Here is a 16,934-nt window from a genome sequence, read left to right as displayed (position 1 = left end):
AATGAGATCCAATCAGAAACAAATGAGAGCATGCTGAAATTAAGTCGGACGATTCCACAGAACAGCTGATATGGAACAACAGTTTTGAATAAAACTTTTCAAAGCCCCGTTGGTAGCCGTCGTCTGTATCCGTCGTCTTAAACGGTATTCGGAGAGGTCATAGGTCATGGCGCTGGAGTGAACAGCGTGGTCACACCGTCGGTAAAAGCTGGTCAAAATTTCATGGTTATAGTCCACCAGGTTGAACATTTGACCATACCAGTATAGATTTAAAGTAACCTAGAACACTTTTAGGAGACCTGGAAGCGATATGGCAAGCGCAACCCGAGCTAAAAGCCAAAAAGCTGGTCCGGACAACCAAGATATCTCAGCCTACTTTAAAGATGGCGGTACAACAGCACGAGGCGCGAAAGAAGGTGAGAGTGGTTTCTCTCGAGACTCGCTGAAAGCCTTGTTGAAAGAATGTTTGCAGGATCTGGAGCAGAAAGTTGAATCGATATCTGACCGTGTTTCAACAATTATGACCGAACAACGAAAGCTATCTAAAAGAATGGAAGATGTTGAAACCCAATACACTGAACTGGACAAAGCCATGCAGTTCGCAGACAACGACATAGGTAAGCTGAAAGAAGAGAATATAGAGTTGAAGGCAGAAGTTCAGAAGCTACAAATTAAATTGGATGAATTTAACAAAAGAACTGAACAAGTTGAAAGTTCCGCGATAAGTCTCGAAAGATATTCCCGTAACTACAATCTCCGTTTCGGGGGAATTCCTGAAGTAGAAGACGAAAACTGCATTGAAATAATAAAGAAGCTCGCGGCAGAAAAGTTCAAGATGGCGGACATTTTGATAGACAATGCCCACCGCAGTCCAAATTTGAAAGTCGGTCATAGTAAACCAGCCAAACCTCGGCATATCATCGTGAAATTCCCTCTTCGTGTACAACGGAGTGTCTTACTGAGAAACTGGCGTACGGCTCTCAGAGGTACGGACATTTTCGTCAAACCAGATCTGTGTCATACAGACTATAAAGTCAAGCAAAGTCTTCGAAGTGTGATGGACAAAGCGTACAACGATAAAAAGAAAGTCAAGTTCGTAAATGGTCATCTCTTCATCAACAACTCAAAATATACGCCTTCATCGCAAGAATACCAGCGAGTAAACTGATATGTATGCATATACCTTTTTATGTGAAGACTCTTTTTTCAAATCCGGTCATCCTATTCACGGCGCTGCAGCCATTTTCAATTTGTAAAGTTTCCGTATGTGAAACGAGGTTTCGTGCGAAAATTGTCACCGACGACCTGCTTCCTGGCGTTGTGACCACTTTTGTGTTTTTCTGTTTGGTCTCTCGATTTGTGTTTTTGACCAAAGCTGTCGTTTACGGGGTTGTTTCCATTTAACACGCCCCAGAAATATTAGCAGCTTTTCGCCATGTACCAGACGCTCCATTTTGCCTTTTGTTTTTTCTCTGTGTTTTCTGTTTTTGCTGAGTTCGTTGTAGAGCTCGGCTTTTGTTCTGTTTCTGTTTCCATTTTTCTTTTGAAAACTTCGGGAGATTTAACAATGATTGTATTACATTTTTGTGTAGTTTTTCTTTCTTAAACCTGATGGCTGAGAATGTTAATGTTCTCTCCGCTAATGTTCGTGGTATTGCTAACTACAAGGAGAGAAAAGGCGTTTTCCAGTGGTTACAAAAGAAAAATCCAAATATTATTTTCCTTCAAGAAACACATAGTGTGTTTAAAGATGAAAAGCTGTGGCCAAGTTACTCCCTGGTCACTTTATTTTCTCACATGGTACTTCCAACAGTAGAGGTGTACTTGTCATCTTTCGAAATGTAACTTTCTCTATTAATCATGTAAGTACTGACAAAGATGGTCGGATTATTATAATTTCAGTTGATATTTTTGAAAAGCCTTATTTGCTCATTAATTGTTATGGTCCAAATAATGAAACTGAGCATGTTTCATATCTTTCACAGATCACTGAAATGCTTCATGCAATGGAAATAGAACCAGATAGAGAAGTTATTTGGGGAGGGGATCATAACATGACTATCAATCCTAATTTAGACAGGAAAGGGGGAAACCCAACTACATGGAAAAAGTCAGCAGCTATTTTGAATGAGCTGTGCGCCAAGTTTGATCTTTCTGATATTTGGAGAGTCCGTAATCCATCCACAAGCCGTTTTACATGGCGCAAGTTGCGTCCCGAGTTAATTCAGAGTCGTTTAGACTTTTTCTTAGTGAGTAGCTCTCTGCAGCAAGCTATCTCAGATACAGGTATTATTTCTTGCACTTATAGTGACCATTCTGCAATTACACTCTCCATTGGTGATAGTCGAGCAATACTAGGACGTTCCTACTGGAAGTTCAATAATAGCTTTCTTCTGGATGATCAGTTTATCAATCTTATTTACAGCAACTTTGAAAATTGGGTAGATGAATATCACTCACAGGATCCTGTTCAGATTTGGGATTTCTTAAATTATAAAATAAAGTCTGCTTCTCTTGTTTTTGGGAAACAAAAAGCTAAAGCCAGGAGAGATAATATCTCAGATCTTGAGTCCAAACTTACTGTACTGGAGATAGCACTAGCTTCTAATCCTTCTAATGAAATCAGAGATGATATTGAAGGTATCAGAAAGGAATTGCAGATAGAATTAAATCATGTTGTTGAAGGTAGCATAATCCGTTCCAGAGCCAACTGGTATGAGTTAGGGGAGAAAAATACAAAGTATTTTCTCAGTTTGGAAAAAGCCAACTCTAAAAGGTCCCACATCACCCAAATTATCAATGATGAAGGAAGAAGGATTACAGACTTTCAAGAGATTTCAAAAGAGCTTAAGTCATTTTATTCCAAACTCTATCACAGTAAACAAAATTCTGAGAATTCAGATTCTATAAGTGACTTCTTCAATATGGTTAAGTTACCAAAATTAACTGATCAAGACAGTGCTTCTTGTGATGGCCTCATTACCTACAATGAAGCTTTACAGGCCCTTTCTAGTATGCCTTTTAATAAAACTCCAGGTAATGATGGCCTCTCTGTTGAATTTTATGTTAAATTCTGGCCTCTTATAGGTCGCTATGTGGTTAATGCTTTAAACAAAGCGTATGAGAATGGTGAATTGTCAAATAGTCAGAAACAAGGGGTTATCACTCTCATTGAAAAAAAAGGAAAGGATAAACGTTTCGTTAGAAACTGGAGGCCCATAACACTTTTAAATGTCGATTACAAGATTGGTGCAAAATGTATTTCTAGACGTTTAGACAAGATCTTGCATAGTATTATAAATGAGACCCAGTCTGCTTTTATAAGGGTCGTCAAATGGTGACTGTGTAAGAATTATAGATAGTATTATGGAGTACACAAAAATGGAAAACTTACCTGGTATTCTAATGGCCATAGATTTTGAAAAGGCTTTTGATAGCCTAGAATGGCCATTTTTATATAAAGCTCTGGAAGTATTTAACTTTGGCCCTTCCCTTGTAAATTGGATACGTGTTTTATTCACATCCAACAAGTTGTGTACTTAACCGTGGCCTTTCAACAGGATATTTGAATTACAGCGAGGTGTTCGTCAGGGAGACCCCTTATCTCCAGCTCTTTTTATCATTGGGTTGGAAGTACTTTTAGCTGCTTTCGACAAAATGATAATATTCATGGTATAAGTATCTTTGACAAGGAAATCAAGAATGCTGCATTTGCAGATGACTTAACATGTTTTTTGGCAGACGAAGTATCTGCTGTGAATCTTCTTTCTCTTTTAAACAGTTTTCATTTAGCATCTGGTCTCTCTATAAATCGTAACAAAACGGAAGCTATGTGGCTCGGTAAATGGAGGCATAGAAAAGATGCACTCTTTGGTATAAGGTGGCCTGACACCCCAATTAAAATTGTCGGTATTTTCTTCTCATATAACCATGCGTCTGCTTATAACAAAAATATTAAAGGTCCATTCGACTCTATTTCTCGTTTGCTCTGCCACTGGCGATCCAGAGGGCTTACTTTAATTGGTAAAATCCAAATAGTTAAATCATTGATTATCTCAAAGTTTTTGTACATTTTCAACCTTATTACTATCAAATTCTCAGATATCAAAACAATTAACAGTGTTATTCACAAATTTATTTGGAATGGCCCAGATAGGGTCAGTAGGAACTCATTAATAGGTGATATCAGAGAAGGGGGAATAGGTATGACAGACATTTTGCATTGTACAAAGCTTTTAGAATTTCATGGATTAAGCGTTACATTTCAGAGACCAAATTACCGTGGAAACTTTTTCTGGATTTTATTTACAACCACTTGGTGGCAGTCTCATTTTCAGATGTAATTACAGTGTAAAATTTCTCCCTGTTCAATTACCAGGTTTTTTCAATGAAATGCTGGAATTTTGGAGTGAGATAAACCCTTGTAATAACTTTGGTATTTCACAACAAATCATCTGGAACAACAAAGAAATCCGCATCAACAATCAGTCAGTTTTTGATAAGTTTTTCTTCCACAAGGTATAGTGTATATTGTAGACATCTTTAACCGTTATAATAATATAAAAACATGGATTGATTTATCAGATACGGGTTGTAATCTTAATCATCTTTTACAATGGCAAGGTATTTTACAGTCAATTCCATCGAAATGGAAGAAATGTAATGTTGAAGTAATTAGACCAGAATTACCTATCAGTGTAATAATCTGCAACAAAATTATGCCATTGACAAAATGTGCTCTAAAGACCATTAGAAAACTTTTCACAACATGTTTTGTTATTCCCCCAAAGAGTATTCTGTATTTTTCACAATTCTAACTGTAGATAGAGATGAGTGGGGTCATATCTTTGCACTGCCATTTAAAGTTACAATGGAAACAAAATTACAAGAGTTCCAATGGAAGTTAAATCATAATATCCTCTATACAAACCGTATTTTGTTTCGTATGAATCCCCCAGAGTTAACAGTAACTTGTGTACTTTTTGTCAAAAAGTTGACGAGACCATTCTTCATTTATTTGTAGAATGTGAATGTGTGCAAACTTTATGGAGAACCTTTTGTTCCTATGGGGCTCTGCACTTGATGCACCTCCTACTCTATCGACCAAACAAATTCTCTTAGGAGATGCATCTTTTAACTCACTTTGAATCACCTAATTATTGTCACTAAGAAGACTATTTACGACTGCAAGGTAAAGAATAGGATCCCATCCTTTAATATTGTGAAAACAAATGTGCGAATCATGAAGAGAGTTGAAATGTATATTTCCAAAAGAAATAACTGTATTGAGAAAGCTTTACTGAAGTGGGAAAATTTTGAAACATAATGTAAAGCATCTGTAACTTGGGAAAGTCTCTTCTCAACTGTAATGCATGGTTTAGTTTTTGTCTCTAAACTGTACTTATTGCTCTGTAAATGTATCAGCGTCCTTTTTTTGATCGCTGTTTAAACTTATTTCTCCCGAAATAAAAATTATAAAATAAAAAAAAAAAAAAAAAAAAAAATGAGCTGTATTTTGAATGAGCTGTGAATGTATTTCACACTTTCTCTGCTTAACCAGATGTCCTGAACTGTTGTACAGAAATGGATGTCAATCATTAATATCAAAGAGGAAAAAGCAGTGAATCAAAAACTTTGATGGGTGTCAAGACTTGCCAACCATCCAATTAAATCTACTGAGGAGCCATAGAGAGCTTTTTTAGCCAAATCTGATGTGTACATTGTCTGAGAGGACCTTTTCTTGTGTAACATTGAAACCATAAAAGCACAGCTAATAATGACAAAAACTGCCTTTTTTAACTGTTATTTTGTTCAAAAAAAAGCATCTTTCTACAGAAAACCTATGAAACAAAGGAAAATAATTGCATCAATGAGAAGGAAAGATATCTTGTCATTTTTCTATCTCTAAAATAAGTCACTGTATCAAATATATATTGTGAAATATTTGTGCATGTTGCTTTCTCATACTGAATTCTCACAGAGAGAACAGAAAAGTATCAGGAATTTGTCATCCTTTTCATATGAAATGCAGATTTCATAATGGTACACTTTCACTTAGCAAACATCAAGATATCTCTGAAAGTATGGCGCCCGAAGGGCGCGCCAAAAAATATGAAACATCCTGATATCTCTGATATATATGCCTTGTATATTAAAGTCATGCACCTGAAGGGCATGCTGAAAGATGTATGATATATTAAAGTAATGAGCTTGAAGTGCACGCTGAAAAATATTGAACATACAGATATCTCTGATGTATGTATGCTTGATATGTTAAAGTTGGGCGTGCTGAAAAAAAAAGACTGATTATTAAAGTTACGCGCCCGAAGGGCGCGCCGAAAAATACAACTGAATGATGAATTTTGTGGCTGACACTAGCATTTTAGGCAATGATGAGCCTGTGTCAAAATTCAAAAACACACTGACCCCCCCTATTGGGCATTTCAAAAACATGGTGACCCCCCTATCACCAAAGTCAAAAACAGGGTGACCCCCCCCATGAATCCACCGCCCCCCCCCCCAGGCTGAAGAAACTGACCAGTCCCTAATTAACATACAATGCCACTACCGGTCAGTCAAATACGAACAAAAGATGTTTACTGACATTGACATTGATACTGGTACTCGAATGGACAATTAAGCTAAAACAATGAAGTGTGAAACCGATATGGCTGCGTCACAGTGGTCATCATTTAATTGACTTTGGCATGAAACAATGGCTCATACATACATAATCAAATTCTGGCTCACAAATCTTGACCATGCAACGGTAGTAACTATTATTTTTAGAAGTCGGCATTTGTCAAAAGAACATTATAAATATTAAAAAGCGTTGGTTGGGATGCCAACTCAGCAGAATAATTCTGAATATTTTAGAAACTTCCTTCCAATCATGGTACTTTTCATACCTTTCAGCCAATGTACGAGTACTTCCTGTGATGTAATTTACATGTTCAGGTTACGCCTTGTAAAATTGTCTATTTAATGTGAAGTTTTCATGTCTATAGGTAGATTTTCAGATCTTCAGATTTGCAGAGTTTCAGATTATCGGAGTATATCAGATTGGAGACTTTTGGAGGAGGTTTTTGGACTCTAGACTTTAGATTCAAGACTTTGTGGGGGAGGCTTAGACATTTGTCAGTCTAGGCTCTCCCTGGCCTCGGCATGACTTTGTGATGCAAGAGCATGACTTTCTGGTCGGTCAAGCCGACAGCGTATCAATAAACATCGTCCACTTCAATTTGCGGCGTCACTGTGTAGTTGCATCCTGTGTTACCTCTCAGCGAGTTAATTCCCTAGCTGAAGTCATCAAACGATAAAATAGCCGGCAACACTACAATGTGACGTAGTACCATGAAAAAAAAAGTTCCCTTTCTATGACCCGCGTCTTTAGCCATAGCAATGACTATTTTTTAGCTTCACCTGTACACAGTAGAGAAAATGATAGTCTAGAGGTCGATGCTGTATACTAAGGTAGGCTGAAGTTGATATCAAGTATATAGGGAGTCTATTGGGAGTTCACATCGGATGTGCATTAAGTTTGTGAAATGAGATCCTATCAGAAACAAATGAGAGCATGCTGAAATTAAGTCGGACGATTCCACAGAACAGCTGATATGGAACAACAGTTTTGAATAAAACTTTTCAAAGCCCCGTTGGTAGCCGTCGTCTGTATCCGTCGTCTTAAACGGTATTACTTTGTGAGGAAGCGCTAATAGACATGTCCTAAGTAATCTTCGCTTTTCAAAATGTCGTATTTGACAAGAGAGAAATAAAATAGCCCAAATGAAGACAGAGAAACATTAATAGAAAGGCGTGTTTTTTATCTGACACAATGAACATAAAATATGAAAAAAACATCAGAGTTTTACAAGGTATGAACTTCCCTTATACCTTACAGACTGGCAGGGCACATTTGCGGATGAAAATCTTTTCGACGCACTACTTCTGAACGCCGTACGAATTGGACATGCCTATGCAGCTGTAAAGCACCCAGTTGTGTTAAAGCAAATTAGAGATCGCGATATTCCCATTGAGATAAGCCCGATATCTGGTCAGGTTTGTATTGATGTAAACAAGTATTCCTGCACGTACGTACGTATACATACATACATACATACATACATACATACATACATACATACATACATACATACATACATACATACATACATACATACATACATACATACATACATACTACATGCATACATACATACATACATACATACATACATACATACATACATACATACATACATACATACATACATACGCAATAAAATAACGAGCAAACACTTAGCCGTGTGAAATTATAAAATTTCTAGCTGCTTGGATATCCAGCGACTCATTTCTTCATGTCTATCATCGACAAAACAATGCCGTTTATTCATTGAATTATATTTCATACACGGTATATTTAAATTATCAAAAGGTGCTTATGCATTTTCCTGACCTCCGCAACCATCCTGGGTCGTACCTACTATCACATGGTTATCCCGTGGTAGTGACGTCAGACAACAGGGCATGCTGGGGAGCGAGTCCCGCATCACATGACTACTACGAGATGTTCATGGGTATCGCCAGTGCTAAAGCCGATCTACGCTTATTGAAACAGCTGACAAGGGATTCGATCACGTAAGTTGCTGATGTTCGTCACTGTACACGATTAGTGACGTGTAGGGACGCTCGATTGATAGATGGAATGGTAGAGACACAGATAAAAAATAATAAACGAAAAGAATTTTGCTTCTTCGAAAGCAGAATAGAATGCTTCCTATTTAATGTTTTTATTTAATCATTTACTCGATTTCGTGTCTTCATAATTTACCTATTTATATGTATCCATTTTACATATATTTTCCATGTGCCTATTTCTGTGTCCATGCATCTAACTATTTATCTCAATTAAAGTTAAATTAATATTGCATCTATTTTTCTGTTTCTATTCACCTGTCTATTTATCGAATGACCTATGGAATCGAGTCCATCTTTCTACATATCTATCTATCTACCTACCATTCTATCTATCTATCTATCTATCTATCTATCTATCTATCTATCTATCTATCTATCTATCGATCTATCTATCTATCTATCTATCTATCTATCTATCTATCTATCTATCTATCTATCTATCGATAAATCCATGTATCGATCGATCCATGAATCGATCGATCTACTTTCTCTATTCAGATACAGTAGTCTGAGTGATGTCCAAAAAGTAAAATGTACCGATATTTGGACTTCAAAATGGAACGATTTTCTGGATCAAGTCTTGGAGATGTACAATGTAACGAACTGGGAAGATTACATACCACCTGAATCGACACAAACAACACGTACGCCCGTTGTTGGAGATGCTGCTTCGTCAATTTTACTGAGTTTCATATTTGTGGTTCTTATGTCCGTTTTCCTGTTTTTGCGACACTAGTTAGCGCATTGGGTAACACGCGATGCTTAAGTGAGACATAAAACTTTCTGCCATACTCTAACCAAGTCAAGAATAAACAACAGGAACCGACAAACTCAAAATGGCGGCCATCCCTGTGTTAACTCTGCGGCCCGGGCGAAAAATAAATCTTTGGAGTTTTGTAAAGACAAGACAGTAAATTAGTTTTGATAAAAATCTTTAAAATGAGCGAAACAAATTGTCGATCAGAAAAGAACTGTAAAAATTTGAAAGTCTAAATATCTGTTTCCGAGGCGCATTCTGCGCTAAGTTTCTCAATCACTACACTGATAGTGGTTCAGTTATTTGCGTGACACCGACTCCATTTTATTTAGGTTGTTGGTTTTATCGAAAGAATTGGACAGGGTAGACCAAATAACAGGAAAACGATAAATGCACTACGAAAAAAGCAGTATTGTGGGATTGTTTTGTTCCCAGATTGACACAGGTGTTCGATAAATTTTCCGTGATAGAGATCTTTGTCAAGGCTATGAAATATATCGTAATGTCTCAGAATTTCAGCTTCGAGATTTACTTGTACTTTCAGTGGTTCATTATACCAAAAGAAAAGCATTTTACAGCTTGAGTGTATTTTTGTCCCTTAACATATACGGTATCCAATTGTCCGGTGAATATGCTTGGCTGTTTAATAAAAAATTCCCCATCAAACTTGTGTTTGCTACATGTTAAAATTACAGGGACTAATTAAATAAAGTGACGCAGCGTAAATTGTCAATCCACGCTGATATGTCACATCGACTGTTTTACTCAATGAATTATGAAGCTGAAAGGTTATGTTTGACTTCTTATCTGAAGATCTTGTGATTTCAAATCAGTAATCTATACAGTTGTGTACAGAAATGGTTGTACTGGACTTTTTAAGCATATATCGATAACCTGTTTGTCTCTTTTGTAGTTTTTGTAAAGTTAGACAAATTTTGGGAAATTGTCTTCCAGAAGGCAATGAACTTTACCACTTTCCAGCTTGTCATGGTGATTTTGACTCTGGATATTTTTCTTATATTTTTCATCGCCACCTCACATGACCTAATTATAGTTTATCCCAAAATAAAGATAACTCTTAGATATGTAACGTGGAGTTACAGGGTGATAGAGGGTAACTTCTAAAGATATTCGAAAAAAAATACACGTCTTCTTGATTTTTGTGAATACATCAGGAAACAAATATGTCACCAATGTGGAAAAAGGGGTTGTCAACCTTAAAAACTGACGCACTAGAAAAGCAATTCCTTAATTTTGTGGCGTCACCCCACACCACCACCAACAAAACGAAATTGGTTCAGAATAACTGTGTTGCTGATATTCTTCGTAGTCAATTTAATTTATGGACATAAAGAAGTCAAATCATGACTGACCTAAGGCACAGGAGCGCGCAGAGTTGCTTGGATAGTCGATCGAAGGCCCGGGATCGAAGTGTGAGGCCGAAGGCCGAACCTCGGTCTATTAGTACAGAAGACATGACATGACAAAGCGGCGAGAAGTCCAATGTTTACACTTCTTGTGCGTCACAATACATCAGTTCACTTCTTCTCAATGTCAATGGCTTGATTGAGTTCATGAATGATACCACCTTATGACCACCCACTTCATAATATTTTCTGATTGTAAGAAATTTCTGAAGATTGCATGATTAGAATAAACTAACTTGTAAACTTGAAAACTTATAAAACAAATTTTGTGACTCTTGTAATAAACAGTGTGGAGGCCCAAGGAAATCCTTTTTCAGATTTGTTCGAAACATGATACACGTACGAATTTTTATGATATATATATCATATTTTTGTCAAAAAGTTGTATCTGAACAACTATTATCGCAATTGATGTTTTCTTTTGCAAGATAGTGTCTAGGAGTAGCCTAATTCAGATGTTATTCAAAATTCGTTCCAATTTCACCGTTTGTATTTTCAACGGTATTTGTGCGATTTCATGAAAACGTCACTCTCAGACACTGCTGATTTTTCAAATATAACAATTTCGATTCCCTGGGATGACCTAGGTTCGGTCAGGTTTTTACCAGAAACATTTTGGGGTTTGGTAGAAAACTCTATGTACCTACAGAGATTAGTCTTATTTTGTTCTGATGAAATTTGTCCCGCCATTTCTATCTAAAGCATTTGCTTGAAAAAAACCCTACTGAAATGAAGTAATGGAATGTTTTCAAATATTCTAAAACATCCCGAGAATTATGTTACACTAATTTCACGAAAAAAGAAAAAATAGAATGATGGAACAAATTTGACGAATCCCGATTATATCGAAACCTAGGAGAGATACTAACAAAATACAGTTACAGCGGAGCAATTGCTGGGTAGCTTAATTAGATAGGGGTCTTATCCCAGAAAAAGACAAAAATCTGCATTCCGAACACTGCTTTTGTAGCATTTCTCGAAATACAGACTTTACCTTCTGAATAGTTAAGGGTACCCAATAGGTATTCTAATACTTTTGAGGGCGTCAGTTTCCGAAAATGTACCCATTCTTCTTGTTTTTATACGGCGTGGTGGTAGAGAACAAATCAATCCCCTTTCTTTGATTTTGGAAGACGCAAGCCTGAGGATACCAATTTTCAATCGTTTCCCTTGGAGTGTCACAATGCACCGCCGGGTACCAGTGTAATGCCCAGCGGATTTTCTGAGTTTATTTGTGTCAACGAGAGCAACGTACTTCCCCCAGACTCAAATGCAAGCTACGTCAGGGAAAACATCGTGCTACGTCACTACAACTCTCCAACAGCGAGTCTTGGAACGGATACTGAGAACAAAAGCATGCTACCTATGCATCGTTCGAACCTTAGAATCAATAGTTACATGACAGTAAAAAGGCATGTTTTCGCATGTGGCAGTGAGTTCGAATGCGAAAAAGAGATACGTGACCCTATTTACTGATCGTATTCAACACTGCAATGACGTATCGCAGCTGTCGTGGAACGTTCTGACTCATCAGTTCGGGGAATTCCCTAACCAGCATACCTTTCCCACGTTATTTCTGTCGTGCTATCTATACGCGCTCACAGTGTTACAGAACATACATAAACCAACAAATTCAGAGGCTTACCTCACACAACATAATAGTGATGTGGATTGTATAAAGACCGGTGTATTATGAGTGTATTAATAGAGGAAAGCTTTAGCTCGAAGGAGCTGTGATCTGGAAGTTCAAATCATAAGCAAGATAAGGAGTCTTTCTTTCAGTTGATCTGTTAAATGGCTACTCTTTCTGATCGTCAGTTTCTCTCAGAATTTCATGAAGATTTCTTGCGTTGTACTATCTGTCTGGAACGCTTCAAGTCACCTAAGATTCTGCCATGTCTACATACATTCTGTAAACAGTGTTTGGTCACATTGGTGAAGAATACACAAACGTTTAACTGCCTTAAATGCCAAGAGCAATGTCACCTTCCAGCAGGAGGAGTGCCAGCAGTCAAATGCAATAGATTTATGACGAAATTGTTGGAGGTAATGCCTCAACGACTGGATGTAGCTGAGATCGTTTGTGAAGGCTGCAAGGAAAAACCCAGCACCCACAGATGTCTTGATTGTAAACTTGGTCTTTGTGTCTAATGTACCAAGGCTCACAGAAATCTTCCACCCACAAGGACTCACAGACTTATGACCATTGAAGAGTATGAAACGACTCAGAAATCCAGTCCAGAAACAGTACAAGAAGTTGAATATTGCAGTATTCACATTAATAACAAAATCGATCTTTACCGTGAAACATGTCAGTTGCCTGTCTGTACAAACTGCACAATAGACACACATAGAAAACCAGTACATGTCCATAGAGACTTGAAAGATGCAGCAGATGAGTATCTTACAGAATTGAAAGTCATGGTTGACAAACTGAAAGTGAAAGAACAGGAAGCTGAAAAGAAGAAATTCCTGGCCAAACAGAGACACAGCGTTCTTAGAGAGCTGTGCAGCAGAGATGAAAGGAAGGTGAGAATGAAAGCAGAAGAAATCACGAAAATAAAGAGAGAAGAGCAGAGACTGATAGATGAACTGAAAAACAATTACAAACTGGTTATAAGAGCAGCTGCTGATATTAACGACCTGGAATTAAAATACGGTAACATTAAAGGGGCATGCGATTATATAGAGAGCCTGCTGTGTTACAGAACTGCTGCTCAACTTTTATCAACGAGGCATGATGCCCTCAGTGGCATCATTGAGCTAGTCGCCATGGAAATTCAACCAAGAGGTCAAAGCAATGGATTATTATTCAAGCCAAACACAGAGCTCTGTGAGCGAGATACTTTCGGATTACCAAAATCATACTGTAAATTTGACATCTCAAAGGGCGCGACGGAAAGCCGTGTAAAACAAATTTGAATGGTAACTCAACACATCTGCCACTCACAATCAGAGATTCAAAATCAACTCAGGGCACTCCAAAGCAGACAGTGAAAGCTAAGGTAAGAACTAGGACGCGTCACCAGACGACATAATAGTATCAGATTGTGAAGGTGACGGAAATATGAGAACAAATTTTGTCACAAAAATCCACAAGCGTGAAAGTAACTTCTTTAAATAGCATTGTATCTGTGTCAATGTTATATGGTTTTAGTTGGCTAGGTCAGGATTTACCCAGAAGACCTCAAAAGATTTAGGTCATTTGAGTCAAAGGTCATGGATAATTCGTTTTGACCTGGTGTGTGGCAGCAGCAAGACGCCCTAGCCATTCAATATGTGTTAAATGCACACTGTCAGTATTTGGATTGGTTGCATTGTGAGTTAGGGATTGGGCAAAATTGTAAATTACTGTGATTGAAAAGCGATATTACGAGACGATTGCAATGTTACTGTAGTTTTGGGGTAGCTTGTTTATCTATTGAAACCTCTATGTGAAATACCAGATAACATTGCAGACAGTTTTTATGTGATTATGTAAACAAAGTCATTAATTTTATACCTTGAAATACGATACTTGAAATATGGCAACTTGTACATATTATGCATTGATCTTGAGTGTGTCTGCTCTTTATCGCTCATTTATCAACGGTTAAGTATGTAATGAGAGAAAGATAATGTTCTAATGCAGTATACAAACATTTCTCGGTTTTGCCCCTTCATGAACAAATTGTGCCACATAAATGTTCCTGCACTAGCAGCATATGCCATAAGTAACTGTAAGTTTTACAGTGTTGCTATAGTGTATCGTTGCTGTAAATAATTGCCCTCGCGCTTTTGGTATCAGAAATGAAGATAAAAGAAAGAATAGGTTAAAAGTGTAAGCATGGTGCAATGAAAGAATTGCCTTTAAGGCTTTATGCTGGTTGACACTGACTCTCACTTTTCTCATTATTGTAATTTTAGATGTTTTGCTGCAATGAGTTAAACAAGGTTTGATTTGTGTCTCAGATGCATTTTGCATTTTTGATAAGTAGCAGTAAATACTGTTTTACAACGTTAAGCTTATGGTTAAGTCTATTATTTTTTTCACAAATGTTGAATTCTGGCTCCAAACAGAATTTTATAACATGACATCTTAAATTCAATAATAACACTAGATTTTGGAGTGAAAAACTGACACCTTTTTTCCGTCGTTATCCTACACAACACTGATGTAGCTATACAAAATTGAAAGGAAATGTTTGTTTTCAAACTTTACCTGTACTAACTAATCTTTCTTTTTTTTTGATTTTAAGGATGCTTTGCAACATCTCAGCAAACAAGGTTTTACAACCAAAACGGAACTAACGACTGGAATGTTGACGTTAATCCGGCTTGAATCCACTTCTGAAGATACTAATGGGTTCAACTTTGCAGCTGCATCCCAAGATGCAAAGCACAGTCCGAAAGACTCTGGAAACAGTACTTTGTACGACAGCGATACAGCAGGGGCGGAAATCGAGAAAGTGTCTCCGTCTGACATCAAATCACAATCGTCAACAGCAAATGTAGATCACAGGAAATCTCAAGGGTCGGCAAGCTGCAACAATTTTCTCAGTGAGTCGAGGATAGGTAATTGTGCATCTACCGAAATAAATTCAAGTGTATTTATTCAGTGTACCACACCGGCAGCGACACCATCAACAACTAAAACGGCAGAAAAACTGAGTGGAGGACCCATTCCTGCAACGATGTTTGGAATGCCTGGTACATCTGTCTTTGGTTCCACAAGCACATTTGGAAATCTTAATAGTAGGACCTCTTTGGATTCTATGTCAACAGCGCCACCAGTATCCGCATCATGTACAGCATTTGGAAGTGTTACACCAGCATTTGGAAGTGACCTCGCTGTAACTATTACTCCTAAGTCCTTCACTGCATCAGGGTCAGTGAGCGGGAGAAAAATTATGAAACGTGCCAGAAGATTGAAAACCTAGTAGTTGTGACTTGAATAGAGTATATTTCAATAGTGGCATTAGCGCACTCCTTGGAGCATTGGTTCAAGTTAAAGTTTAGAGTCTGTTAAAAACCTTAATCTGTTAGTTGTATGATGTCTTGTGGTATTATGTTTTTGCTTTCTTTGTTTCATTATTTTTAAACCCCAATATCTACCTGTTAAGTCGATTATGTAAAATTTGCACCATTCACTCATTGGTAACGCAATTAATATAAGATACCCCCAGAACACTTTTCATATCGGGTAATAATAAATGAACTTCAACTGAAACTAAAACTCTGACTTTCAAAGTAGAAAATAGAATGTACTGTTTTATAACAAGGTCAATAAATAATTGACCGGGTTCAAGATTAAAGAAACAAATCAAAAATGACAATAATAATAGGGTTATGGTGAACCACTGCTTCGTTGTGGTACCACGTGTTCGGCATAGGTAAGTGTACACTGCTATAGCATGCTACACTCATTAAGGTTGACCCAAAGTGACACAGTGGACGTAATTCAGCCGTGATGAAGTTATTGTTGTAAGTTGAAGTTAAAGCCTGGAATGCATTTACTTATCATTTGAGATATATGTCATACCTTGATGTTAGATCTCTATACCCAACTTAAATCACTTTCCAAGAATCCTTATCTCATCGGTTTTTGTGGTTATAAGCCGTATCTTACTCTGAAATCTCTATATCAGATATATTTCAGTAGGCAAAGTTTGTGCTTTCAAATAGTCCATTTGTAATCGTACAGCTTATTATACATTGTATAGTCTTATATATATATATATATATATATATATATATATATATATATATATATATATATATATATATATATATATAAAGGTACAATGCTTCTTGCTGTTTATTATCGAAGCACTCTGGATAAATGTTGTTGAGTTAATCTGATATATTTAGGCTGCTCAAACATTTGTGATCATCGATATATCTAAACTAATAATGTAATTATTGAAAGCAGTTTCCAAATTGTGTTACATTTCATTATGCGATGCACCGTTATCATAAGTGATTGGATGAATCTGAAGTTGCTTTTGTGATGGTGAATAAAAACAATAGTTTATTACATACCTTCATATGTACACGTTTTAATGTCGTCACTT

At 37.1% G+C, this 16,934-nt stretch overlaps 1 protein-coding gene across 1 annotated transcript; it reads left to right on the top strand.

The window, feature by feature from the left end:
- Nucleotides 1-310: 310 nt before the first annotated feature.
- On the top strand, nucleotides 311-15,800 carry LOC139128190 (myosin-1-like). Its single transcript, XM_070694026.1, has 6 exons — nucleotides 311-1,159; nucleotides 1,986-2,172; nucleotides 4,379-4,518; nucleotides 13,042-13,540; nucleotides 13,771-13,886; nucleotides 15,120-15,800. The coding sequence occupies exons 1-6, from the start codon at nucleotides 311-313 to the stop codon at nucleotides 15,798-15,800; spliced, it is 2,472 nt and encodes an 823-aa protein (XP_070550127.1).
- Nucleotides 15,801-16,934: the final 1,134 nt, after the last annotated feature.

The sequence above is a fragment of the Ptychodera flava genome, unplaced genomic scaffold (genome assembly GCF_041260155.1).
Source record: "Ptychodera flava strain L36383 unplaced genomic scaffold, AS_Pfla_20210202 Scaffold_45__1_contigs__length_1260105_pilon, whole genome shotgun sequence".
In the NCBI taxonomy this organism is placed as follows: Eukaryota; Metazoa; Hemichordata; class Enteropneusta; family Ptychoderidae; genus Ptychodera; species Ptychodera flava.
The sequence above is the reverse complement of the archived record's forward strand: the minus strand, read 5'-3'. Positions and strand labels throughout refer to the sequence as shown.